The 24,532-nt window shown below is 42.0% G+C and overlaps 1 protein-coding gene across 2 annotated transcripts in view; it reads right to left on the bottom strand.

Moving 5' to 3' along the window:
• tbck (TBC1 domain containing kinase) overlaps nucleotides 1-24,212 on the bottom strand; it is a 74,734-nt gene extending 50,522 nt beyond the window's left edge. For both annotated transcript variants that reach the window (XM_056279966.1, XM_056279967.1), the window contains exons 1-21: nucleotides 24,087-24,212; nucleotides 23,538-23,750; nucleotides 22,673-22,745; nucleotides 22,244-22,358; nucleotides 22,037-22,110; nucleotides 21,097-21,238; nucleotides 20,905-20,965; nucleotides 20,757-20,818; nucleotides 18,781-18,842; nucleotides 17,682-17,830; nucleotides 16,727-16,865; nucleotides 16,433-16,532; nucleotides 16,259-16,308; nucleotides 15,997-16,126; nucleotides 15,360-15,458; nucleotides 15,206-15,268; nucleotides 14,604-14,730; nucleotides 14,268-14,318; nucleotides 14,000-14,083; nucleotides 12,833-12,918; nucleotides 7,059-7,095 (exon numbers count right to left, since the gene is read on the bottom strand). In XM_056279966.1, the coding sequence (XP_056135941.1) occupies nucleotides 7,059-7,095; nucleotides 12,833-12,918; nucleotides 14,000-14,083; nucleotides 14,268-14,318; nucleotides 14,604-14,730; nucleotides 15,206-15,268; nucleotides 15,360-15,458; nucleotides 15,997-16,126; nucleotides 16,259-16,308; nucleotides 16,433-16,532; nucleotides 16,727-16,865; nucleotides 17,682-17,830; nucleotides 18,781-18,842; nucleotides 20,757-20,818; nucleotides 20,905-20,965; nucleotides 21,097-21,238; nucleotides 22,037-22,110; nucleotides 22,244-22,358; nucleotides 22,673-22,745; nucleotides 23,538-23,730 (1,897 nt within the window). In that variant the 5' untranslated portion in view covers nucleotides 23,731-23,750; nucleotides 24,087-24,212. The remainder of the gene's footprint in view (nucleotides 1-7,058; nucleotides 7,096-12,832; nucleotides 12,919-13,999; nucleotides 14,084-14,267; nucleotides 14,319-14,603; nucleotides 14,731-15,205; nucleotides 15,269-15,359; nucleotides 15,459-15,996; nucleotides 16,127-16,258; nucleotides 16,309-16,432; nucleotides 16,533-16,726; nucleotides 16,866-17,681; nucleotides 17,831-18,780; nucleotides 18,843-20,756; nucleotides 20,819-20,904; nucleotides 20,966-21,096; nucleotides 21,239-22,036; nucleotides 22,111-22,243; nucleotides 22,359-22,672; nucleotides 22,746-23,537; nucleotides 23,751-24,086) is intronic.
• Nucleotides 24,213-24,532: the final 320 nt, after the last annotated feature.

Below are 24,532 nucleotides of genomic sequence, written 5' to 3'. Positions count from 1 at the left end.
CACCGCCGTTCATTGTAAAGTGATTTTAAGTGTTATAAAAGCGCTATATAAGTTTGATTTATTATTATTATTATTATAACAGACATCCAGGACAGACACAAGTATTTTGGTATTCCACAAGCAAATGGAAACCATGAGGAAGCAGCAAGGAGGTCAGCTACAGCCAAATACCTCCAGAGAGTGAGGCAGGTCCTGAGGAGCCATCTCAATGGGAAGAATAAGATCCAAGCCATCAGCACGTATGACCTACTAGTCATCAGATACCCAGCTGGAATAATAAGCTGGCCAAAGAAGGAAATAAAGGCCAAAGATATCAGGGCACTGAAACTCCTCAAAATACACTGATGGTTCCACTCTAAATCCAGCAGCTTGAGACTACAAGTGAACGGATGGGGGCCAAGGGTTAGTGAATGTTAGAGCCACCATCCAGGATGAAACAAGGAACATCCACGAGTACGTCAGAAAGAGGGCCCCCCAGGATGAGCTCCTGAGTGAGTATCTCAGGAAGCAGAAGACAGAGTGGGGAGGAAGAAGAAGAGGAGGTATCATGGAAGACCAAGCCCCTCCATGGGATGTACCATATACAGATAGAAGACATGGATGATATTGAGAAATCCTACCAGTGGCTAGAAAAGGCTGGACTGAAGGACAGCACAGTCTCTGATCACAGCAGCACAAGATCAGGCGCTCAGGACCAGATCGGTTGAGGCAGGGGTCTACCACACCAGATAAGGCCCAATATGCAGGCTGTGCAAAGACGCCCCTGAGACAGTCCAGCACTTAGTAGCAGGCTGTAAACCGCTAGCTGGGAAAGCATACACTGAAAGGCATATCCAAGTGGCTGGGATAGTGTACAGGAACTTCTGTACTGAATACAGAGTGGAAAAATAAAAAATCCGCAAGTCCAAATGGGAGACACCGCCAATGGTGGTTGAGAATGGCAGAGCAGGACTTTAAGCTCAGACTGACAAACAGGTGCTGGCTAACCAACCATACATTGTGGTGGTCAACAAGGAACAGAAGACAGCCGTAGTGATCAATTTAGCAATCCCGAGCAACAGCGACATCAGGAAGAAAGAGCATGAGAAGCTAGAGAAATACCAAGGGCTGAAGGAAGAACTAGATCGTATGTGGAAGGTCAAATCCACAGTAGTCCCAGTGGTAATAGGAGCACTAGGGGCTGTGACCCCCAAACTGGGAGAGTGGCTCCAGCTTATTCCAGAAACAACATCTGAGGTCTCTGTCCAGAAAAGTGCAGTCCTAAAAGCAGCTAAGATACTGTGCAGAACCCTCAAACTCCCAGGACTCTGGTAGAGAAATATATAGATATATAAAATCCAGTGAGTCAAGTTAATTCTTTATGAGACAGTACAAGCCTGTTTCATGCCATAAGCAATCGTCAGCTGTCAATAAAGCTACACGGGAAAGAACATACCATTTACTGCCTCATCATGCACATCACGTACATAACATCCAATGGGGAAGGGAGCGGTGTGACATTCAAAAATTCAAAAACATGTGATCGCTAATGGTCCATTGGGGTCGGAGGGGTTGGTATTTGTCTATTGGCATGATTTATTTATAATTACAAAATAGGTGTTTATATCTATGTCTGCAACTGCTGGCCAGTTCATTCCTGTTCTTCAATATGGACATTTCTGGTTTGTCGCACCAGGTTACATCTTTTGCTGTTAGTTGAATATGCATTGCTCTTAGTAAGGATTTTCCATGAGATAGAGTAACTAATCTTCTTGTCCACCAATGACCAAATGTGGCGGCTTAAGGCCATTGCATTTCTTGAATGCTCATTCCTGAAGCTACTCATATGGGTGTTAAACCTAATTTTAAAAGGGCCCTCTGTTAGTCTAATTTAGGTGTCCACTTTGCAGTTGTCTTCTCTTGTCGCTGATGCCTGGTAAATGATTCCCTTTGTCTGGCATTTTCCTTCAACAGGGCACGATGCCTTAGCACGGCATTGGCAGTTGGAGGTGTTTGGTTGCAATGAGGGGGTCTGTGCCTTGGTCATGATTCTAGAAGCTAGAAGCTGCAGCCACTCCCCCATACACGTCAGTGGGGTGGAAGTGGAGCGTGTTTCCAGCTTTAAATTCCTTGGAGTCCACATCAGCGAGGACCTTTCGTGGACGCCTGCATTTCCTGAGGAGGCTGAGGAGCGCCCGTCTACCCCCCAAAATTCTCACCAACTTCTACCACTGCACCATAGACAGCATCCTGACCATCTGCATCTCAGTGTGGTACGGCAACTGCACCTCAGTAGACCAGAAAGCTCTGCAGTGGAATCTCAAGACAGCCCAGCATATCACCGGTACCCAGCTCCCAGCCATAAAAGACATTTATCACAAACGCTACCTTCGAAGGGGTCTGAGCATCAGCAGAGATCCCACCCACCCCAACCATGGACTGTCCTCCCCCCTGCGCTCTGGGAGGCGCTACAGGAGCCTCAGAGCCCGCACTACCAGGCTCAAAAACAGCTTCTTTCCACAAGCTGTTGCCCACCTGAACCTGGCTACCCACTGAATGTCTGTAGATATTTTTAAATATTTTGTACTCCAGCTCTCTTTTAACTTATTTTTAGCTTTGGTCTTCATGTGTGTATATCTTATATTGTTTGCTGTGTTTGTCTGTATCTGTCTTGCACTGATTGGTGAAGCCACAGCCCTCATTTAATTTTTAACATGTGCCTGCACATTGTTTTTAATGACAATAAAAATTGAATTGAATTGAATTGAATTGAACTGAATTGAATGATGCTTGTGTTGTGGGATGATATAACTTGCTGAACATTTGACATGCGGCTGTAGCTAATTCTGACTGTGTTCCTGTTGAATATTTTTCTTAGTTGATGGTCTGGGGTAAAGTACTCATCCAAAAGTTTGAAAAATCGTTTTCCAATATTAGAGGACACGGTGTCGCTGTATGGAGGATTATATCAGGTCATGTTCCGCCTTCTGCTGCATTTTTTTTTTTGCTGGCTGTGGCTAGTTGATGGTGGGTTGTACTTAAGCCTGAAATTATAGCCACATTTTTGTAAGGCTTCTTGGTATGGGGGGGGGGGGGCTGCTTCATTAAAGATGGATTCACTGGATGATAAACATAAGAGTCTCTTATTTATTCTCACTGGGATATTTTTTAAGATAGAGGGCGGATGATTGCTTTCTTTGTGGATGTATTGCAGTGTATTATTGGGCTTCATGTATGGCCTATATGTACCATTTCTAAGGTCTAATGAGGTGCTGAGGAAGTCAATTTGGTTTTTGTTAGCATTAATTGAATTTTTTAGCCCATTTTGGCCCCAGTTTTAGAATGGTTTAGGGGCATAGATGACAAGAGCAGGCATACTTTTATATGCTTCGATATTTGTGAGTTTTACCCCTAAATAACTAAAGAGCCACTAGATAAAGCTATTGACTTTGCCTCAGCATACACCACAATATCCGACCAAGACAGAGACATAATATCCCATGCCAACGAATCAATTTTATATCACAAGGGAAACGCATGGCAAAAGCAAGGTAGCAGCAAATTCAACGTGACCATAGGCAGCTTCGACAGGGCAGAGACTTGTGAGCTAGTGGCCTTGTACTTGTTTTCCCAACTACAGGTCCTAGACATCAACGTCGGGCTATATAGAGATGACCAGAAGAACCCCGCTACAATGTAGCGGTTTGGTTATCCACCCGTCTAAATCTCCCTCCTCTTCATCCTGCCAGCTAACCGCCTTCCCCCTGCCCCTAAACCCCCCGCCCCACTCCAACTCCCTCCCCCCAAATGCTCAGAATCATCTGAAATGCCGAGAAAAGTGGTTTACCCCCCCGACTCCAACTCCCTCCCCCCAAATGCTCAGAATCATCTGTAATGCCAAGAAAAGTGGTTTTTAGCCATTTTTAGAAAATGCATATTTTGCATAATTATTATAATTATTTTAATTTTCTGCTATTTTTCTGGTCCTCTCTGGAACAATACCTACCACCTCCAAAAAAAATTAGGATCATAAGTGCATTTTTGCAAAAATGCATTTATTTTGCATAATGCCAAAACATTTCTAAGTCCCAGAAATTTTTTTTATATAGTAGGTGAAAAAATCAAAGATGCTCAAAATCATCTGAAATGCCGAGAAAAGTGGTTTTTAGCCATTTTTAGAAAAATGCATATTTTGCATATTTATGCATAATTTTAATTTTCTGGGATTTTTCCCTTACTCTCTGAGACAATACCTACCACCTCCAAAAAGAATTAGGGTCATAAATGCTTTAGTTTTCGGTCCCGCTATCTACACTAACTAACACACACACACACACTAACGCCACACACACACACATTACGAAAATATATGAGTAGATGCACTCAATGACAATATTTGTAAAACAACTCTTTAAAGTACGATGTACTCACCACCCGGAACACAATATTCAAAAACTTTACAAAAGCTATTAAACATGTGCTAACAAAATGTACATTGAACACTGAGCCCAAAACACCCTACACTGTGCAGTGTAAACATCACATGATGTTCACAGCAACCAATAGCAGGCCACATAACATATCACCTGACATGTCCAGAGCCAATCACAGCAGAGCATTTTAATTGCTTGCTACCTGTCACTAACTGTGCCCTAACTGCCCCTTTGAGGCCAATAGTTGTTCCAACCAAGCATATTTCACATACATGAAATTGCATACACAATAACATTAAAGGGGGAGAGGGTCACATTTTCCAGGTAAGGGGGGGTCCCAGAAAAAAAGTTTAGGTGAAAAAAATCAAAATGCTCAGAATCACCTGAAATGCCGAGAAAAGTGTTTTTTTTAGCCATTTTTGGAAAAATGCATATTTATGCATAATTATGCATAATTATGCATAATTGTAATTTCTGGGATTTTTCCCGTACTCTCTGGAACAATACCTACCACCTCCAAAAAGAATTAGGATCATAAGTGCTTTAGTTTTCGGTCCCGCTATCTACACTAACTAACACACACACACACACACACACACACACACACACACACACACACACACACACACACTAACACCACACACACACACATTACGAAAATATGGGAGTTGATGGGCTGGCAGTCTGCAACAAACCAGCAACAGAAGAGAATAAAAAAGAAAATGTTCATCATATTCACAAATAACGGGCTCAAAATTTCAACTGAGGCTAACAAAAACCACATTGACTTCCTTGATACTTCATTAGACCTTAGAAATGGTACATGAAGCCCAATAATACACTGCAATACATCCACAAAGAAAACAATCATCCACCTCTATCTTGAAAAATATCCCAGTGAGCATAAATAAGAGACTCTCATGTTTATCATCCAGCAAATCCATTTTTAATGAAGCAGCCCCCCCCCCCCCCAATACCAAGAAGCCTTACAAAATTTGGATATAATTTCAGGCTTAAGTACAACCCACCATCAACTAGCGACAGCCAGCAAAAAAAAAAATGAAGCAGAAGGTGGAACATGACCTGATATAATCCTCCCTACAGCGACACCGTGGCCTCTAATATTGGAAAACGATTTTTCAAACTTTTGGATGAGTGCTTTACCCCAGACCATCAATTAATAAAAATATTCAACAGGAACACAGTCAAAATTAGCTACAGCTGCACACCAAATGTTCAGCCAGTTATTTCATCCCACAACACAAGCATCACGACCAAGGCACAGACCCCCTAAATGCAACCAAACACCACCATCTGCAACTGCCGTGCTAAGGCATCGTGTGCTCTTGAAGGAAAATGCCAGACAGAGGGAGTCATTTATCAGGCATCAGTGACAAGAGAAGACAACTGCAAAGTAGACACTTACATTGGACTAACAGAGGGCCCTTTTAAAATTAGGTTTAACGCCCATATGAGTAGCTTCAGGAATGAGCATTCAAGAAATGCAATGGCCTTAAGCCGCCACATTTGGTCATTGGTGGACAAGAAGATTAGCTACTCTATCTCATGGAAAATCCTTACTAAGAGCAATGCATATTCAACTATCAGCAAAAGATGTAACCTATGCTTAGCAGAGAAATATTTTATTATTTGCAAGCCACCTTGAACAGTAGAAATGACTTGGCCACCAGCTGTAGACACAGAAAAAAATATCTGCTTTGCAATTACAAATAAGCCATTGTCTTTATTATTCCACCCCCTCCCCCCTTCCATTCAATGATATATATGCGATGACCATTATTGGATGTTGTATTTTTACATTTTGCCTGTCTGCTCTTTCATCTGTGCTCTGGACCCACTCCACTAGATAATTTACATAAAGTACCCCATTGGATGTTTTTTTTTTTTTTTAAGTATGCTATTTCAACAGTGCCCCGGCCCTTTAAGCCCTTACTTTTTCAAAACGAGCGCCAGTCCCTCCGTCATTGGTTGTAATGGTCTTGATGTTACTTTTCAAATGTTTCCTATCTTCCCATTGGTTGCTGTGCACCGCAACTAGGGGTGTGGTGTGAGGCAACATAGCATTTATTCGCTGGTTTTTTTCTTTGTTGTATAGCCAACTTGGCAGCTGATGTGTGTGTGAGATGCATGAAACAGGCTTGTACTGCTATGAATTAAAGTTTTTTTTTTTCCTACATATTTATGTGTGTGTGTGTGTGTGTGTGTGTGTGTGTGTGTGTGTGTGCACGTGAACTCATCGAAGAACACACCATTAACGAGGACGGATGTCATCATCGGACTCGATGGACTACTGGCAAGCAAGTGTGTGTGTAGGTAAAACACAGTTCACGAAGGGAACATTGTTTTGGTTTAAGAAATTTAGAAATTATCCAAATTTTTCTCAAAAACAGGAAAACAAAACATGCAGTTAAAAATGTTAAGTACAACTCTGCGATGTGACACTGGTCCTGATCTACTGGGTCTACGACCTGAGCCGACCAGCAGCCAGAATAGGAGTCTAAACATTAGCTATTTATACAGAGCCAACTGACCTTTAACACCTGTCCTGTTAAGACACTCTCAGGACAATTATATGTGATAAAATATACGGGGTGCTGCATCATATTATGAAAATTCGTAACTTACGTGTAAACATTGTCAGGAACCAGGGAATAGCATAGAGCTGTTTGGCAGGGGGAAAAAAGAAAAAGCAGGATGAAATATGTGCATTTATGCCATACTGATATCCACAGAGTACTCTATGCCCTCACCAAATGTCAACTTAAAATATAAAACAAGTTTCTAAAGGGCTTCAAAATGAATCACGATCTCACTCTAGAGGCAATTGTCTTTGAGTAAACCATCAGACTGATGGTTGCAAGTTTCTATATCCTCTGAGAAAAAAGCAACAGATATGATGAGAGAAAACTGCTGAGTTTAGTTATTGGACATTGGGGAGAAAGCAAACAATGAAATCTTATTACACCCATAATTCCATTCCTCCTCCTTTCTCCCTCGCTCTCTTCTGTTCCTTACTCCCCCAGGAGGAAATTCATGAGACTGAAATTAAAAAAAAATTAAAAATGCGAAAACAGTTGCATGTGTGCACACGCCCACACACGCACGCACACGCACGCACGCACGCGCGCACACACACACACACATACACACACACACGACCATTAACCACCTGTTCCAACATCTGCCTTTCACTGCCCAGTCTCACTGGAGCGCTCTCTCCCATATTCGGTGGCTGCGGGACTGAAGCGTGGTGTGGAGGGATACTGGACTTCATTTCATCTCGTTAATTTGTCGCTGATTGTGAGGGAGCTGGTGAGCTTTCAGTGGACCCCCTCATTGCCCAGTTGTAATGAGTAGGAAAGAGCCACTGCAGCCAAAGTCTCCAGCCTCATTTTGTACATCATTTCACTGGGAGCCTGAGTCCAGCCAAATTGGATTAGTCCAGGTGCAAATGGCAGACTCAGGAGAGGAACGAGAAAGGGGGAGGGAGGAGGAGGAGGAGTGCAGCCAAATTGGAAAATGACCTCAATTAAACACTTGCTATGTGCAACTTGACTTGCTGCTTGTGGTTTAAGTCATTAATAGAGAGTCCGCGGTGGCGTAGCGGTCTAAGCATCGGCTTGGTGTCGATGCAGTTGCCCACTGGGGATTGGGGTTCGCGCCCCGGTCTCGTCAGATCCGACTATGGCCGGACTCGATGAAGCAGCAATCATTGGCAACGCTGTCTTCGGGGGGGGGGGCGGAGTCGGCTTGTGTTCGTCATGTGAATGCGTCTCTGTGTGTGTCGGAAAAACAGTGGTTCGGCTTGGATTCGCCTTGTCACGAAAGTGGGGAGGCGTCTCCTTCGAGACTGCCGGCCGGAGAGATGCAGTTGGCGAACGCATGCAATACGAGGGTGGGTGTTTGAATTAAAATAGGGATCAATTGGCCACTAAATTGGGAGAAAAAAGGGAAAAATCAGAAATAAATTAAAAAAAAAAAATAGAGTGAGAGTCGTGCACACTGTACAATTTTTTGTGTGCTTGAAAAAGAGTTATCTTTCTCTGAAAAACTATGTTTATGTGTATTTGCTATGTTTTGTCAAGTATTTATGGTATAATCAAAGGAATTTTATAATACAATGACTTGGTGTAATTTGGTCCTCTGGGCAAATGCATTCATTTCTTTGGTATTACAACAGCTAAGGGTGTTCTCTGAACTTCATAAAGGAAATATTTGTGGACTGCTGAGCCTAATTGCTGGATTAACATCAAACATGAAAGCTGTATCAACACAGCTTGTTCCACTATTATTCTGGCCTAACAGTGAGAACAGACACAGAGGCCCTTTTGAAAGGCAAGTTAATGTGGGTTCAAAAGCGTTGAATTGAAATCCTAAGAACATGCATGTTTGCCTTTGAAGAGCCTGCCCTTACTAACAGAGGAACAGAGGGACAATTTGAAAAAGGATCACAACAACATATCCACTAAGATAATGCTTAATATGTTTTCTGCTTGCATCAGCACACTGCAGATGCAAGCAGAAACATCTTGGCAATGCCTACAGTTAACTTACAAGGAAACAGAAACTCTGACAAGAACATTCAAAACGACAACACCGAGGACGATCATCTTGTTAAACTGAGACCCATAATGATATTGGTCACTGTGTTGGTCTTTGTACACTCTCAATCGATGAAAAATTTTCAGTGCTGTTGTGTTGAGACCTTCTTTACTGCTGATCAAACAAAGAAGAGTGAACTGACCACACATTACCGACACTAAAGTGGGCAAAATGTTACACAGTTAGTATTCCTTCCATACTTTTTCTCTCTCTACATCATGATGTGACGTTGCCACTGCCGTCAATTCCTAAAGATCCTCTGTCACAGGGTCCGCTCCGTGATCCATTCCGTACATCCACTCCAACACCCCCCACACACACACACGTCGCAATGTGTATGTCACAGAAGAATACAAATCGAAGCCAATCTACATGTGTATCTGGATTCAACAATGCAGACGCAACATTTTAAATGCCTCTTCAATCGGCACTTCTATGTTAGTGTTAAAATATATTAAAATATAGTTAACCACATATAAATGGTGCTACATTTATTCAAATGATGGTTTACATAACACATTATTTATTTGTGGACGGAAAGGTATTTTTATGTTTCCTTTATTCAGATTTAACAATTTCAATACAGGTTTGTATATTGTAGCATTTATTTATATATATTTATATTTATATATATATATAAACATCACGGACCTGGAAGCAGAACACAAATTATCATTACATGTTCAACAAGGAGTAGGAGGAAGTATACACTTATTTATTCCTACCCCTTCTCCACTCCTCAACAATCTTTCTCTTATAAACTCAATACCTTACTCTTAATCTTTACTCTTTATTCTTAATTAATCTTAATCTTAACTAAGTCTTTATCTTATAAACAATTTATATACAATTATCCCAATTCTATGTTCAACCAAAATATCACCCAGTGTCAATAATATAAAACTTAAATAGTTATCACAGCCCTTCCTCATCCCCATGCCTTTTTTTAATTTTGGATTTTCCCCCCTTTTTCTCCCCAATTGTACTTGGCCAATTACCCCACTCTTCCAAGCCGTCCCAGTTGCTGCTCCACCCCTTCTGCCGAACCAAGGAGGGCTGCAGACTACCACATGTCTCCTCCAATACATGTGGAGTCGCCAGCCGCTTCTTTATACCTGACAGTGAGGAGTTTTGCCAGGGGGACGTAGCACATGGGAGGATCATGCTATTCCCCCCAGTTCCCCCTCCCCCCCAAACAGGCGCCCCAACCGACCAGAGGAGGCATTAGTGCAGCGACCAGGACACATACCCACAGCCGGTTTCCCACCCCCAGACACGGCCAATTGTGTCTGTAGGGATGCCCGACCAAGCTGGAGGTAACACGGGGATTCGAACCAGCGAGCCCTATGTTGGTAGGCAACAGAATAGACTGCTACACCCCAGAGTTCTACGAACCCGAATTCCAATGAAGTTGGGACGTTGTGTAAAACGTGAATAAAAACAGAATGCAATGATTTGCAAATCCTTTTCGACCTATATTCAATTGAATACACTACAAAGACAAGATATTTAATGCTCAAACTGATAAACTTGATTGTTTTTTGCAAATACTCAATCATTTTGAATGTGATGCCTGCAACACGTTCCAAAGAAGCTGGGACAGGGGCAACAAAAGACTGAGAAAGTTGAGGAATGCTCAAAAAACACCTGTTTGGAACATTCCACAGTTGAACAGGTTAATTGGAAACAGGTGAGTGTCATGATTGGGTATTAAAGGAGCATCCCCGAAAGGCTCAGTCATTCACAAGCAAGGATGGGGCGAGGTTCACCACTTTGTGAACAACTGCGTGAGCAAATAGTCCAACAGTTTAAGAACAACGTTTCTCAACGTACAATTGCAAGGAATTTAGGGATTTCATCATCTACAGTCCATAATATCATCAAAAGATTCAGAGAATCCGGAGAAATCTCTGCACGTAAGCAGCAAGGCCGAAAACCAACGTTGAATGCCCATGACCTTCGACCCCTCAGGCGGCACTGCATTAAAAACAGACATCATTCTGTAAAGGATATTACCATGTGGGCTCAGGAACACTTCGGAAAACCATTGTCAGTTAACACAGTTCGTCGCTACATCTACAAGTGCAAGTTAAAACTCTACCATGCAAATCGAAAGCCATATATCGACAACACCCAGAAACGCCGCCAGCTTCTCTGGGCCCGAGCTCATCTGAGATGGACTGACGCAAAGTGGAAAAGTGTGCTGTGGTCTGACGACTCCACATTTCAAATTGTTTTTGGAAATCATGGACGTCGTGTCCTCCGGGCTAAAGAGGAAAAGGACCATCCAGATTGTTATCAGCGCAAAGTCCAAAAGCCAGCATCTGTGATGGTATGGGGGTGTGTTAGTGCCCATGGCATGGGTAGCTTGCACATCTGTGAAGGCACCATTAATGCTGAAAGGTACATACAGGTTTTGGAGCAACATATGCTGCCATCCAAGCGACGTCTTTTTCAGGGATGTCCCTGCTTATTTCAGCAAGACAATGCCAAGCCACATTCTGCACGTGTTATAACGGCGTGGCTTCCTAGTAAAAGAGTGCAGGTACTAGACTGGCCTGCCTGCAGTCCAGACCTGTCTCCCATTGAAAATGTGTGGCGCATTATGAAACGCAAAATATGACAACGGAGACCCTGGACTGTTGAGCAACTGAAGTCATACATCAAGCAAGAATGGAAAAGAATTCCACCTACAAAGCTTCAGCAATTAGTGTCCTCAGTTCCCAAACGCTTATTGAGTGTTGTTAAAAGGAAAGGTGATGTAACACAATGGTAAACATGCCCCTGTCCCAGCTTTTTTGGAATGTGTTGCAGGCATCAAATTCAAAATGAGTGAATATTTGCAAAAAAACAATTAAGTTTATCAGTTTGAACATTACATATATTGTCTTTGTAGTGTATTCAATTGAATATAGGTCGAAAAGGATTTGCAAATCATTGTATCCTGTTTTTATTTACGTTTTACACAACGTTCCAACTTCATTGGAATTGGGGTTTGTACTTGATAATAACCATTAAGCTGCGATAGCATTCATAAACAGGATATTCCTTGATAAGCTATTGTCAAAGATACACCAGCGATATAAAGTATCCAGAAGGACGTTTGTTTTGATTTAAACTTTAGCATTCCGTTTCCTTTCTCCTTTTCTACCTCTCTTGAAGTCTGTAGACATCCAACATGCAGTTTGGCAGTTCAGTTGTACTACCTAACAAACACGGGCTGCAATAGAAGAAACTTCCACTGTTTCTGAAAGCAGTTTTCCATTGCTAACTCCTCCATGATATTGGCAGCACTTTCCACTTTTCCCACTTTTTGTGGATAAAGTCCCAAATGCTGATCCTTTTGGTAACACATATTCATCAGCACACGAACTCTGGGCATGCAGAATAGCGGAGGCTTTAACCTTGTCACTGAAGACCACAGATACATTGAGGAAGGGATGAGCAGGGGGTGGTGTCGCAGGATACAAGAAATACGGTAATTCTGATAGAGGACAATCATCAGAGGTCCCTGGCAGACATAAGACAATGTATAAATCATTACTAGTGGACTGTGGGGAGAATCTGGCCCTACTTCAAAATTCCACAGAGGGAATTATGGGACACAAATTTCAATGACATCGCGAAACCGACAGATGGTAATTTTCCTTGCCCCTGGCTCTGAGCCAGAATTTTGCCCTATGTCTTATAAAAGCCTAAATTTCCAACACTGGTGAACCTGTAGGAGGAAAAATTTTATCTTAATAGGTCTTCCACTGCCGTTTCTTGTCAGGGCTCTGGTGCTGTTGGTTACTTACATCTGGGATGAAGCCAATCTCATTGAGGTGGTTGCTTAGCTCCGGGTCATGGAAGGCAATCATCTGGGAGAAGACAGTCAAGTACTCTGCAACAAATGCAAAAGAGGAGAGAATTCACATTAACTTGCCAGTAAAAAATTAATAGTAAATCTGTAATTTGCAAGTAGCTATTTGATAGCCTTTGACAGTTTTGTGTGCTTCCCATAAAGGTCTCTCTCTGAAACAATAAAACTCGAAGAATATAATGAGAAAAGTGAAGGGATATTGACTTTTTAATGGACATTTCTGCCTTTTATTTGGGAAATATATGGTGGGGAATGACTAGAAAGATAGATATGAGAAGGGCTATGATGTGAGATGCAATATATTGTAGGCAACGAGCCAGACAAAACCCATAATTTTGCACGTTGACCAGTGACTCACTGAAAACTGTGGGAAGGTAACTTTTTTTCCCTAAACTGGAACACTGGAAAGTCATATAATATGCACATGTGCTACAATGTTACATCTCTTTGTCATTCAACATGAGTCAATGTTGGAAAAAAAAATTAATAAGATAGAGAACTAAATGTTAGCCCATTCTCGAGGGCATGTGGTAGTGGAAAGAAAAGGTGGTTCCCACATTCCCCACAGGGTTCAAGAGAAGTGTTGTTGATCAATTTATCAGCAATGCAAATTTGCTCCTGACATTTCTCTGTGGGCGTTTGCAATTTCACTTGTGTTCATATTTTTCGATTGCCTGGCTCAGCTACAAAATGCTACAACACATTTACACCAGTTTTCACTGCTCAGGAACAATAACAGGCCCTACTCTAATCATAAGTGAGACACTGGAAATCTTATTTTTTTTTAGCTAGTTGATATAAATTTGTTTTCAAGAAAAGCTTATTACATTGACTGACAATTTCTAAAATTTGCTCCCGCAGTTGGCATTAGCTCAGCTCACGGATTATAATGCAAGCCTCAAATGCAATAATTTAGTTTTATGGCATGAAGAGTGAATTATGCAAGTTACACCCAAAGTGAAGATTTAAAACATCATTATGCAGAGCACAGTAATGCTAAGTTAAAAAAAGGGAAAAAAGTATTTTTCAAAAAAACATCTGTACTACCTTTTTTTATCTGACTTTGTGCTAAGGTACAGTGCATGTGTTATTAGCAATTTACCTTGGATGACATGAGAGTTGTCCTTTAGGAAAAAGTTATACAGGTATTTGGGGATAAAGGAAGACATACAGGCATATGCCAGTGCTGTGAAGAAGATAGGTAAAAAGGAAGGAGTAAAACAGAAAATAAGAAAGACTGATAAACAGACTCAATCTAACTTGTGTTTAATTGGAAAACTTAAAACAAAGAATGTCTTGAAATTGCATGAATTTTAAAGTATAATTTAACTATAAAATATTCAAGGGTTGAATCAAAAGGTTGAGGATACCTTCATTGTTGAAGTTTAGGTAGAGGAAAGGGGCACATAGTGAATCCAAACCTGAAAGACATGCCTCAAAACAGTAAATTACATGCACTAACTGTACAATAGTCACAATGTCGCTCAATACACAATGAGAAATTTAAATGATATGACGTGATCGCCACCTGGTGTCCTGATGTCTACAGTGTAGTGCCATAAGCGCAAGCGTGATGGCGGAAGATGAAGAGAGAACGGGGGGCGGGAGGGGGGAAGAAAGAAAGAAAGAGGGAAAGCGAGAAAGAGAGAACGAATGAATGAAAGAAAAGAGAGAAAGAGAGAAAAAAAGAAAAAAGAAAGACTAACCCTGCCAATAGACCAAGTCAGGATGCGAGACCACCCAGGCTTTCAGCACACGCCTGAATTTGATGTGGCCCTGAGGAGACGACAGCAACTCATCATACTGGTGACAGCGCGGGATATCCACCTCAATCTGCAAACAAATACACAAACATAAAACATCACTGCCAACGTTAGTTGCACTTGTCCTTTTGAAAAGGGTCTGAAAATCCCATTTTAAGAGATCATATCGCTGTGTGCTCTCAACTGAAGATCTCCATTCTGCATCTCAAGTGCATGTCTGCATTACTTCTCCCAATTTTCAAACAACAGCTCTTTGCTTCATTTGTATACTCTTTGTGGCCGAACTGCATCTCGACTACGTTTAATTCTGGTTACAATGCGTGCCTGACCATTTTCATATCTGGTTTTAATATATGACATCAATATGAGCAAAATTCATTTTTTGTGGATCCAATCCTGTCACTTGATGCATTTTTGGCACGACTGTGTAATAAAAATTGACCTGAAAACAGAAGTACAACGGTAGTCAGAGGAAATGTGATCAACACTGCGCTGTGCTACTCTTTGGTTCTGAACATACAACATTCCACCAGAGAAGTGTGTACCTGTCTGTCAGTTGGTATAGGAGTGTCCTTGTCAATGCTGTCGTACTTGGCTTGAATGTCCCCCTAAGCAAAAAGGAAAGAAACCGTCTTCATAAGCAACCCCAAAAGAGCATCCTTTTATTAACATGACAGTTTAATTTATCTGCTCCTGTACCTCGATGCCGAGCAGTGCAGCCCATACCAGGCCTCGTCTCAGTGGTGGGATATCCACTCTGGCCTCCTTCCACACTAGGTTCTTTTTGTAAGGATAGGCCTGGGGACAAAGGGTCAAACAGTCGGCATATTGTCAAGATTTAGTACAGCTCTAACCAATCTAAATAATTACTATGACGATTGGAGTCCAGGAACATGGACAGATAAGGATCGGAGTTGAAACGATAAACTGGCTGGAACCCTTTCAATCATTTTTTCTTCCGTTGGGAAATGGAGGTCATAAACTGCAATGACATAGTGTTTGTAATGTTTGTGTTCGCGTGTAGGTGTGCAGATCTGATAGTCTTTGTGCTTGTGTGGGTTGCAAATAATTGTCCTTGAACATGTGTTAATTTGTATGTGTGTGTGTGTGTGTGTGTGTGTGTGTGTACCCTGGATGGCCTTAATTTGGATGTGCTGGTGTACACATATGATATTTGTGTTGGATGTGTGATCTTTGAATGAGTGCCCTGGTGTGTGTGTGCGTGTGTGCGCATGCATACATATGTCTGCATGGATCTATGGGTCTTGTCTCTTTGTGTTTATGCTTATATGTGCATGTGTGTATACGTGTGAATTTATTTGTATGGAGCCAACACCTTCAGCAGCCTGTCAAAGAGGATTATGCGGATGAGTTGGTACTCTGTGTCCCTCTCACGGATGATGAGCGGTAGCGTGATGGTGGCAGACAGCTCATTGCTACTGGTTGACTGTGGCATACTTGACTGTCTGAGGGAAAGCAAAGCAAAGCATAGGTATTACCACTGTAGTCCGACCAAAATAAAGAGAAGCGAGATGGGACAAAACGAGACAAGACGAGACGAGAAGAAAGACTGAAGTCAAGAGATTAATATTCCTTACTCATCCTCTAATAGGGGGTAATAGGCTTCTCCCGCCACATCTTTCAGTCTCTGAAACAACAAAAACAAAACTTTTCATAGAATACCAGTCAACAAACAATACATGGCTAGTAAGAGAAATACAGGTGTATTCTGCAGAATTAAACCTGTCTCTTATAATGATTTATTTTCTTACATTTCTGAGCTGGCAGAGGGACAGTGTGACTGTTGTGTCATCTAGCAAGAAGCTCCGATCTCTGCCCTGGCCAAATGACTCACCATCCTCAAGCAAAAAACTGAAAGATCGGATAAAGGTGGAAGAAACATGTTACTCCTTCTGGACATTATGTCCTGTACCCTATAACACTCTCTTGATATTCTGTGTGTGTATACACGTGTGTGTGTGTGTGTGTGTGTGTGTGTGTGTGTGTGTGTGTGTGTGTGTGTGTGTGTGTGTGTGTGTGTGTGTGTGTGTGTGTGTGTGTTGTACTTGGGCAACGTGCAGACTGGAGGTTTTGACTGGATGATCTCCTTGTTGGTCAACTCCTTCTCCAGGTCTCCCCCTGCCAGACACCACAGATGATACACCTCATCTATGGCCCGCTCCGATAGGTAGTCTTCACCTTCATCTAAAAGCATGCACAGATACAATAAAGCTCTCACCTGTTGACTATGGCAAAAGCAGAAAGCAACATAACATATGCAACATAATTTCTTCTATGAAGTATTAACACCTAATGTATTAGGTCATATCTTTTTATGGTTTAGTGGCATATTGCTTGGAAATTATCTGAGAAGTGAAACTTGTCTAATTTATCCTAAAGCTCAGTGTTGTTGCTTTTTAATCTGATTATAAGAAATGTCTTGGTGGGGCGTCCGGGTAGCGTGGCGGTCTATTCCATTGCCTACCAACACGGGGCTCACCGGTTCAAATCCCCGTGTTACCTCCAGCTTGGTTGGACGCCCCTACAGACACAATCAGCCGTGTCTGTGGGTGGGAAGCTGGATGTAGGTGTGTGTCCTGGTCGCTGCACTAGCGCCCCCTCTGGTCGGCCGGGGTGCCTGTTCAGGGGGGAGGGGGAACTGGGGGGAATAGCGTGATCTTCCCACGCGCTACGTCTCCCTAGCTAAACTCCTCATTGTCAAGTGAAAAGAAGTGGCTGGTGACTCCACATGTATCGGAGGAGGCATGTGGTAGTCTGCAGCCCTCCCCGGATCAGCTGAGGGAGTGGAGCAATGACCGGGACGGCTCGGAAGAGTGGGGTAATTGGCCAAGTACAACTGGAAGAAAAGGGGGGGGGGGGACAAAATCCAAATAAAAAAATAAATAAATTCTAAGATATGAAAAATGTTTTTGTCAAGTGTAGGAGGTCTTGCAAGCACAAGACCATCATGTGCATGTGTGTGTTTGTGTTTGTCTGTGTATTTTAATGGATGCAGCAGACCTTTGCAGAGGTCACTGATGTCCTCTGGGAGCTCTAAATGCGCACAGCGGAGGGAAGAGGAGAAGAGGCTAACAGGCTTCTGGTAGAGGGTATAAAGGCATGAGATCCCTTGAAACACTGGGTCCCCCAGCAGCTCTGCAGGGGTAGGCCTGAAATCAAACACACACACACACACACACACACACACACACACACACACACACACACACACACACACACACACACACACACACACACACACACACACACACACACACACACACACCTTAAAAGTCATCTTACATGATAAATATTGACTTCACTTTCCTCTTTTATCTTTGGTAGGATCTTTTTTTATTTTTCCCCCTTTTTCTCCCCAATTGTACCTGACCAATCACCCTGCTCTCCGAGCCATCCCGGTCGCTGCTCCACCCCCTCTGCCGATCAGGGGAGGGCTGCAGTACCACATGCCTCCTCCAATACATATTGAGTCGCCAGCCGCTTCTTTTCACCTGACAGTGAGGAGTTTCACCAGGGGGACGTAGCACGTGGGAGAATCACGCTATTCCCCCCAGTTCTCCCTCCCCCCTGAACAGGCGCCCCGACCGACCAGAGGAGGCGCTAGTGCAGCGACCAGGACACACACCCACATCTGGCTTCCCACCCGCAGACATAGCCGATTGTGTCTGTAAGGACGCCCGACCAAGCCGGAGGTAACACGGGGATTCAAACCGGTGATCCCTGTGTTGGTAGGCAACGGAATAGACCGCCACACCACCCAGACGCCCTTTGGTAGGATTTGAATTTTTTGTACTTCAGCTTACAATCACAGTAGTAACTACATAACTACAGCACACATACTCAGCTAAAGGCTGAGTATCCATAAAATTGCAGCTTTGGTGGTGTTAGAAATGTACCCATTATGACCAACAAAAATAGTTTTCTACTTCAGTAGATAAATAAAATCTGCTCATTTTTCTATCTTGCAACAGCAAGCTATAATCTCATTTTCCATACACATAGTGAAAAGTTCAGCGGTGTGACCAAGGTTTTCTGGAAAATACTGTACATGGCAAATGTCCTCCGGCAGGATAAGATAATCTTACAAACAAGTGTTTACCTTTTGGAGGGAAGAAAGGTCAAGCATTTCCTTAATAACTCCAAAACATTATCTGGGAGCTCCTGTAACATGAAGGGACAATTGCATTAGTTCAATCAAAATCCACAACCTGTCCCCTTTTAGATTTGATTAGATGAAACTTTATTGATCCTTGTCAGGATCTGAACTACTGCAGTGGCTAAAATAATGTGTATAAAAATGGGGGGGAAATATATAACAAGAGAAAAAGAAAAAAAAAAAAACAATAAGCATCCAAAAAGAATAACTCGAGGGAAATCAAACATATTGCAAACAGCACAGCAACACATGTCATACTGGATATAAAAGGATGATGAAATCATATGAAAACACAACATATGTGCATGGCAGACAAATGCAGGAGTAGAACTGGCCAAAATGGCAAAACTAGAACAACGAAGCACTTAAAAATATTTATCAAAGTGTTAAGAAATGTCTGTGGTTGAAGAACATGATACAGATGTGTGAAGTATTTACCCCCTGTTAATTATTTCTAGTGTTGCTGTGTTGCTACGTCAAGTTAAATTGTATTTAAATTGTTTTTTTCTGCTCATATATAAGTAATTCTCTATCATTTCAAAATGATATTGATGTCTTCCAAATTATATCAAAAATAAAAATCTGTAAATTAGTTAATTGAGAAGTATTCGCCCCTGTTTTTTTTTTTTTTTTTTTTTTACAAAGCAAGAGAGGCAAGATTGAGATGGCTTGGACATGTGTGGAGTAGAGATGCTGGGTATATTTGGAGAACGATGCTGAATATTGAGCTGCCAGGCAAGAGAAAAAGAGGAAGGCCAAAGAGGAGGTTTATGGATGTGGTGAGGGAAGAGATGCAGGTGGCTGGTGTGACAGAGGAAGATGCAGAAGACAGAAAGAAATGGAAACGGATGATCCGCTGTGGCAACCCCTAACGGGAGCAGCCGAAAGTAGTAGTAGGAGTATTCACCCCTTTTGTATTAGCTTAAATGTCATCAAAAAAGACACACATGAGGCATCCCGGTAGCAAGGCAGTCTATTCTGTTGCCTACCAACATGGAGAAGGCGGTTTGAATCCCCGTGTCACCTCTGGCTTGGTCGGGCATCCCTACAGACACAATTGGCTGTGTCTGCAGGTGGGAAGCCAGATGGGGGTATGTGTCCTGGTTGCTGCACTAGTGCCTCCTCTCGTTGGTCAGGGCGTCTGTTCAGGGGGGAGGGGGAACTGGGGGGAATAGCGTGATCCTCCCGCACGTTACGTCCCCCTGGTGAAACTCTTCACTGTCAGGTGAAAAGAAGAGGCTGGCGACTCCACATGTATCGGAGGAGGCATGTGGTACTCTGCAGCCTTCCCCGGATCAGCAGAGGGGGTGGAGCAGTGACCGAGACGGCTCGGAAGAGTGGACTAATTGGCCAGGTACAATTGGGGAGAAAGAAAAAAAAAGGGGGGGGGGATTCCCAAAAACAAAAAAAAAGACATGAATGTTAGGGTTAATACTCCTGTCTGTGCCCTTGACCGAGGCATGGCAAGAAGAACCGGAGTTGGTCCCCGGGTGCTGCACGGAGGCTGCCCACTGCTCCTAGCTACACAGCTAGGATGGATTAAATGCAGAGCATAATTTCCCTACGTGGATCAGTAAAGTATCTCAAAAATCCCCCCCAAAAAAATAAAATCAGGCAACATATAATCACAGACAGAGTTTGTTGTGGCAAAATCTCAGATCTACCGGAAGAAGATTTTTGTGGTCGAATGAGACTAGTGTTGAGCTATTTGGCTTGAAAGCAAAGCTCTAAAAAATGTTTTGCTTCATTGATGTGTTGAGTTATTTGTAAGTGGGGGGGGGGGTATTTCAATGCAATACGATTGGAAGTGTAACAGGAACAAAATGTGTAAAATAGCATCAAACAAACAGTATGGCTTTCCATAATGAAAATAAGTCTTCTTTCTGAATATCAATACAAGAACAATTTTTTGCTTCTACCTTGATAATATCTAGGCAGCCATGCTCCTCAGCAAGGACAGTGACAATTTCGTCCATGCAACCTGCGAATGACAAGATATTCATGGCATGAACCTAACAGATCCTAACAGCACAGGGCACAAATTATATTACAATTTTTTTCACTTACCCAAGGTCAAGATGAATTTCAGTCTCTCACTTATATCAATATTCTGCAGTAATCGTCTGCCCTGTAATGCAATGGTCACATCGATCTATTTCTCAAACATAATAAAGTAAAACCACACTAAATTTGTAATTTAATCTGAGAGTAGACACAGTAAACACTTGTTGTATAAAGTGGTTTCTAAAGCATTCTTACTGCACACATCTCAAACAGCAGAACCCCGAGAGACCAAACGTCGGTCTTGGGCCCGGAGGGCAAAGGAATCTGATCATGGGAAGGGTCGCTGGGGTGGAATGACCCCTGGGCAATCACCTCCGGTGCCAGGTATGATGGATACCTGTTGACATGATCGTAGAGCAGAGGGACACTATGCTGTATACATCTCACAAAATTATATAGGATTACTTGTTTTCTTCATTTAGTTAAATTGGGCCCTGTGGTGCAAAAAATTATTGAAAAGAGAACAAAAGTCATGGTGCACGGTAGTTAACTAAGAAAGGATGTGTTGTTTGTTTGTGTGTGTGTGTGTTGGGGGGGGGTAATATTGAAGAAATTGATACATAGCACTGCAGAATACAACTCACTCTACAGTATTTTAAGCGTGGAGTGAATAATCACCCCTTGCAGTGATTAATGAAGGCTAAAAGGTTCAACAAGCAGCATAAAGATTTAGCAGATGCTCTTATTCCACTTTCAAGTCACATTTTTTTCTTATAGTACAGCTTTATGTTCACATGCAGGGGCCATAAGGCTATTATATTAAAAGGAATGCACAGGCACTTGCAGTACATGCGCATATGGTCACACATGCCATCTTCCTCTTCTCAATCGACAAAAGGATATTAAACAGAGAGAAATCATAGAGCACAAAAGCCTTTGGATTAAGATAAAAGTCCAGCGATCTGCTACAGTTCAACCAGGAAGCTACTTTGATACCCAGAATCTGGTTTCTATGAAATAGTATCGGCATTTATGCATCAAACTTGTGGTATCAAGTGTTTTTTTGTTTGTTTTTTTTTAAAGATTTGGCTAACAGCAAACAGACACAAGAGAAACCTTTGACCCACAAGTTGAAAAGTTCCAGCAGTACATTGATGAACATCTTTCTGTGATGAATGAGAAGAAAAAGGCTTACCCAACAGGAAAGTCCACATCAGCACCATGGTCAGTCATGTGATACAGGCCAAACTTTGCCAGTTTGATATTACCCTGAGAAGAAATATTCACGTTTCATCTATTGCATTCTATTTTTCCTTTAGTCATTTGATAGGAATAGAATCCACAAAAGGCAAAAGAAAAAAGAACAGCTAAGTCCATTATATAAAAAAAAAAATTACTGTACCTTACAATCCATGAGGACATTGTGTGCACTAAGGGTTCTGTGCACCATACCATGCTTGTTCATGAACTCCAGCCCTTCAAGGACTTCATAGGCCATCTGCAGAACCTTCTCCGGGCTAGCAAACAAACCACAAAATATCATCCACTTCTGTAGGAAAGTTGACAAACTACTTATATGTAGGTTTGTTTATTGACTTGTGCATCACCTTTTCCAGTCTCCAAAACATATCTAAGAGTAGCCTATTAGTTTTTGGAGTAGCTAGAACTCTACTGATAAAAAAATACTCAAAGGTTGTCATTATATAAGTCAGATGGTAGATGGAAAGGCTTATGTACAGTAGTATCCACCATTTATAAACCAAATAAAGACTGCATAACTCATTCAAAATAAGAAATTGTGAAGTCCAAAGTGAAAACTTTGATTCCTCACCTGGCTGTTTTTCCCTGATTTGGGAAAATACTTAAACTGCTCTCATAGTGTTCAGCGACAACAACCAGCCGTTCTGTATGGGTGAGGAGGGAGGAGACCAAAGATAACAATATGCAGATGAGGTGACAAACATTTATTAGATTGTACACAGATATACATACACATGGATATTGATGAACTTACTGAGGAGCACAAGTACCTTATTCTTTTTAAAGCCACACACACACACACACACACACACACACACACACACACACACACACACACAGCTCAGTCCATTATTTACATATCCATATCAAACAAATTCCCTGCAGCACATGAAACCACAACTAACATGGGATAAAACTAATAAAACATCTGGACAATAAATGGAATGAATGTGACATCTATCGCCAACTAAGTAAGTTAATGAATACATACAATAAGGATAACAAAAGAGCTTAGTTATCACTGGTACTCCATCATGGGCCATAAAGAGCCATGTGTAAATGGGGTTTCTTTCCCATCAAACACTGCACCAGCCATCCATCCATTCCATCCACTATCCAAGCCACTTATCCCAATTGGGGTCGCAGGATGCTGGAGCCTATCCCAGCAGTCATTGGGGGGCAGTGCACCTGCAACCTCATGTTGGAGGACTAATTTGCCAATGGTAGGTGGTTGACTACCACTCGGCTAAAATCAGTCGCTTGATGGATTTAACATTTTAATCACAAAATTCTTAATTCCTCAAATTAAGGACAAAAACTCAGAAAGATATCCTGTGACTTTGATCAAAGTGTCTATGCGTAAACATGAAAAGGAAAAGTTAGAGGCGATTGTGAGAAAGGGAGAGTTTAACTTATGAGGTAATAGACAAGCTTACCGTGCTTCCCTCTGGAGATGTCCACATACTGGCAAAGTCGGGGGTGAGTAATAGTTTTCAAGATCTGAAAGCGTCCCAGGATCTTGATGGAGTTTGGAGTGAGGGGCAGGCCATTGCTCCCGCAGACATCATGGGGCAGAGCAGAGGCAAAAAAGGTAGAAGCGCCAAGTTGTGCATCCTTAAGGGGCCGCATAACGCCTGCAGCTCAGAGCACTGCTCGTGGACAGTAATGGAATCAAAATTAATATCAAAACGGTTAATTTCCAGTACAGCATGATGTGAGTCATTTTCCATTTTCCAGGGGTAAGATAATAGACTAAAGACATCAGGTGTACGTTTCTCTGATGATTAGCCATAAATGCTTTACTTGGTTAGTCTTGATGGCTACCATAGAGCTAGGTCACCACTGTGATCCAGAAACATGCAAGTGCGTCTGCAGTGATGCCTCGTTATTCGTTTAAACGTTATCTTAACCTGCACTGCAAACTGACCGGAAACAAGATACGCCTAATATCAAATACTGTACTTTCAAAAAATATGTTTACTCACGTTTCAGGACACGTTACAGGCTCATGTTGACAATATAAACTTCACGGTTTTATTTTTTTTACAATATAGGCTACACCATAGTAGTTTACGGTATGTGATCGAACAGCGGAATGAACGTGACAAATGACGCCATTCTTGTGCGACAACACAGTACTGCATGAACAGACGTGAAACAGAAACATAGCCTCCCATATGGCTAGATTGAGAGATTACAATTTTCAAATTTCAAAATATAGCTCTGATTATCTTGTCTTTTTAATTTTTCGTATTTTACCGTTGTTTGTTTATTACAGGAAATTACATACAGGCAATAGCAAAGGACACCTAAAATCGTGAGAACGTATCTGATCTGTATAGCATATGATCAGTATATGACAGCAAAACATAGAGATTTGTTCTATCCACTCGTTTTAAGTTTTAGTAGTTTTTGGTCCTGAATGAGTTAA

The sequence above is a fragment of the Lampris incognitus genome, chromosome 5, assembly GCF_029633865.1.
Source record: "Lampris incognitus isolate fLamInc1 chromosome 5, fLamInc1.hap2, whole genome shotgun sequence".
Classification (NCBI taxonomy): Eukaryota; Metazoa; Chordata; class Actinopteri; order Lampriformes; family Lampridae; genus Lampris; species Lampris incognitus.
Note: the sequence above shows the minus strand (reverse complement) of the source record. Positions and strands in the feature narration are given on the sequence as shown.